We start from the raw sequence: 3,860 nt of genomic DNA, 5'->3' as shown, positions 1-3,860 counted from the left end.
CCTAGTACCTCTATGTAAGTAATGAGGGATCAAAAAACCCCAACATTTTTACTAAACATTAAAATGTGAATATTAATATTTTTAAGAGAATAACATGAAATACATAGTTTCGAATATGTTAATGTAAAACTAGAGAGTATTGCATGCTTCCGTTATATGTTTTTCCGCCATAATTGCAGTGTTACTAGGAATTATTAAAATAATGACATTATCAAACAGTTCAATAGTGGTCATGTGACTATTATCAAACAAAGCCAATGCAAATCTCTTGTTAAATAAAGTAAATGCAATAAATAAAAGTAGGTATAGCAAATCATTTGTGTGGAAGTGTTAAAAGTTCAGTCCAAGCGCAGCTATCGTTTCTTGTTGTTTTGTAAATCAATTTGAAGCAAGGAGTCCCCGGAGCTGAACCATGTTAATTTCAGCTGAACCATGTTAATTTCAGCTCCACAGACCCCTGCTTCCTGAGATACAGATTGCATGTAAGAGAGCTGACTTACTGTACAAACATTGTTAGCGCTGTAGGGCAGGGACTCGCTAATTACTAATGTCTAACAAACTTCAGAAACATTGTCTGTCTATATTACAATTTTGCAAACATTGGTGGCGTTATACAAATAAACACATGCTGCACATACATAAAAGACATTTTTCTTCTTCTCTTTTTCCTTATTGCTCTCTTTGTTTCTCGTTTCCTCTCTTTTTTTCCTTCCTTTCTTCCCTCCTTACTTACCCTATGGTACAAAAGAAATAGCTTTTGTTCTAAATCCAATCCTAATGTTCCCCACATTAGAGAACATCATTTTATTTAGAGCTAAATAAATATCTGATGGTGGCAGGCAGGACCCGCACTCTTCCATGCACCCCACAAAAATTGTATAATCCTATTGACTCTTACAGTCCTAAAGTACTGTAGGAGAAATAATACAGACTTTTGATTATACGGAAAATCTGTACTGTACGGATCTTTTCATACAGGGTATTTCTGAATAAGTCATTTTTATAGAATTTGTGTAGCCACAAAGTTGTGCAAAGCTCCCATTATATGGAATATACATTGTGTCTGAATATGGATTCTATATAGATTTGTGACATTTTAAATTCCACAGATTTCCTCTTCAGAAATATATGCTGCATGATTATACAGTACGTACATGTATTCAAACAATAGAGATTGCATATGAAATTTCTGGCACGGCTTTGTCATTTACATTTTTAAAGGGATAATTTGCATAGAATGTCACTAGGGAAAATGCAATAAACCTCCCTTCAACTTTAACAGCCAAAACAAAGAAAATGAATGGAATTTGCAGTTTCCTTATGTGAAAAAAATCCAACAAGTTTCCAAGTTAATGTGCAGGTCACATGATACTGCCATATTCGCACAAGCGGAAATTCTGGTGGAAATTGGCAGACGTGCCATAATTTGAAAAAATGTTGCTAAACGAAGTATTTAAGAAATGGTGTTGCATTTTTAACCTTAGATGTTGATGGTGTTATTGTCCCTTAGCATTATTGATCATTTCATGTCTTTTTAACGTGTAGGCCAACGCTTTGCTCTGATGGAAGAAAAGGTTGTTTTATCCACCATACTAAGACAATTTTGTGTTCAAGCAAGCCAGAAACGGGAAGAGCTTTGCCTAGTGGGGGAGCTAATTCTTCGCCCACAAGACGGCATGTGGATTACGTTGAAGAATAGATAAGACTCTTATCAGATCTCAAAACCTGCAATAATATCAATGTATGATCTTCATGTTGGTCTAATATTATACATCAATTACTATTAATTGTAAGTAGTTAATTTTCTATATGACAGAAATATAGACATTACAAAATGACAAAGAGAGTATTGTAGAAATTGGTGAAAGACAATGAAAGTGATACAAAAGTTTCCAGGCCTATGAACTGGAGCAACAAAAACTTTGCTAAATGTACATGATCAAAGGAAAGCATGCCATTATTTTAAGTGGCATTACAGTAACTGGGAAACTGTGATGTCCGATTAAATGTCTTCAAGTACAGTAATAATATTTGCAATTCCCTTGCTGTTGAAGCTGGTCACCCTAGGCAGATTACTGCATTGCAGTAATAGCATTAAATGTCTTTTTAGGTCCCCCGGATGGTTGTAGTGCAACCTGAGCCCCTCTTAACCATAGTTCTTTGCAAAACAGCATTATGTTTTGGTGTTGTCTGCTTCCCTGTACAGGTACAGCTACTGGTGAAGAATCTTTCTAGTTAAAGTATCAATACTACTTTCCCCCTTTTTTCTTTATGTTTTATCTTATTATTATTTGTATATGTAAAGCTTGTGACAATGTATAATTCTACATTCTTACCAGAGCTGGCAATCTTTTGGTGCTCTTGTTGTAAATCTGTAAAAATCCTGATTGTGTGCCTAACATAATGGCTGCCTTCTAACTTTGTGCTACTGTCTGGGAAATGCTGCAGATGATATGTAACATTATATTACTAACTGTAACACTTCATTATTACAGCTTGAGAGCAATAGACAATCAGAAATCCCTCTAGCCAATTAGGCGAGGGATAGACCCCCTCCCCCTCACCTCACTAAGGTGTATGGGCTGCCGCCGTGGCCTGGGGGAGGGGCTAGGGAGAGGCCTTAAGGCACAGTCGGGAGCGGGAGCGTTCATTCTGCTCCCGGCTGTAGCGAAACGGCCAGCTCTTTGGGGCTCGGACGGCTACGGTGGCAGCAGGACAAGGCCTGGCTGACCAAACAACCCATTGAGCGAGCACTCTGGCAGGGACTAGCGGTTACTCTATTATTGTTTAATAAACAAAGCTGTGGCCTTTTATACGTCCAAACCGAGTCTGTCGTTACTTGTCTGTTATATATGTGTTTCGGTCAAAGAGGGGGGGGGGGGCTCGCAGCCACCCTGTCATGCTGTTTGGAACACAGCAAAGTGCAGAGATCAAAACAGAAAGTGGGTGTGACTTTCTAAATGGTTTCTGGTGCAATTAAAGGATGATCAGTATATTTTTTAAAAAATCATTAAAAATGGCATTAGGAGTTAAAAATAAAATGCTGACAGTATTATCTAATACTACAAAACTGAATTATTTAAAAACATAGGATTTTTCAATTTTTGCTGCTTTAAAGTTATATTACCACACTTAATTAATATTTCCTATTTGACTACCACATCCTTGTATTTTTTTCTAGGACAAAATTTAGGGGGGAGGCAGTGGGAAAATAAGAAAGTCTAAGATTTCAAAACCTTGTTCATATATATATATATATATATATATATATATATATATATATATATATATATATATATATATACATACATACATACATACATATATATATACAGTTGTGTGAAAAAGAAAGTACACCCTCTTTGAATTGTATGTTATTATGTCCTGATATGTAAAACCAATCATCTGTTCCTTACCAGGTCTAAAAATTAGGTAAATACAACCTCAGATGAACAACAACACATGACATATTACATATACTTGTCCCTGAAGAAGCTCCTTTGCTGGAGGGAAACGCGCGTTGGACGCGCAATGTTGTCAGTCTCCTACTTGGAGCTGTTTTCAATGTAGTGCTTGCAATATCCTGGGTGTAACTGTGAAGACCATATGAGTTAAACTATTCATTAATCAATTCATGGTCAGTGTGCCTGCTATCCTTGCACCTTATGTGAGGAATTTTCACATCACACTGCTGTGTATTCAAGCCAGCACTGCTGTGTTAGGAAGTTCTATAACACAGCTATTATACCATCACATGCCAGCGGTATTATCTCTATATACTGTACACGTGCAGGGGAGCTATATATAGCAGTTATAGGATATTCAATCCTGTGGCCACCTACCTGAATATATTTATATAC

At 36.6% G+C, this 3,860-nt stretch overlaps 1 protein-coding gene across 1 annotated transcript in view; it reads left to right on the top strand.

Annotated features, from left to right (window-relative positions):
* The window catches only part of CYP4V2 (cytochrome P450 family 4 subfamily V member 2), a 41,127-nt gene extending 38,304 nt beyond the window's left edge, over positions 1 to 2,823 (top strand). Inside the window, exon 11 of the mRNA XM_075610121.1 lies at positions 1,546 to 2,823. Within this exon, the coding sequence (XP_075466236.1) occupies positions 1,546 to 1,703 (158 nt within the window). The 3' untranslated portion in view covers positions 1,704 to 2,823. The remainder of the gene's footprint in view (positions 1 to 1,545) is intronic.
* The last annotated feature ends 1,037 nt before the right edge of the window (positions 2,824 to 3,860 follow it).

The sequence above is a fragment of the Ascaphus truei genome, chromosome 1 (genome assembly GCF_040206685.1).
Source record: "Ascaphus truei isolate aAscTru1 chromosome 1, aAscTru1.hap1, whole genome shotgun sequence".
Classification (NCBI taxonomy): Eukaryota; Metazoa; Chordata; class Amphibia; order Anura; family Ascaphidae; genus Ascaphus; species Ascaphus truei.
This window is presented reverse-complemented; position numbering and strand designations above follow the sequence as displayed.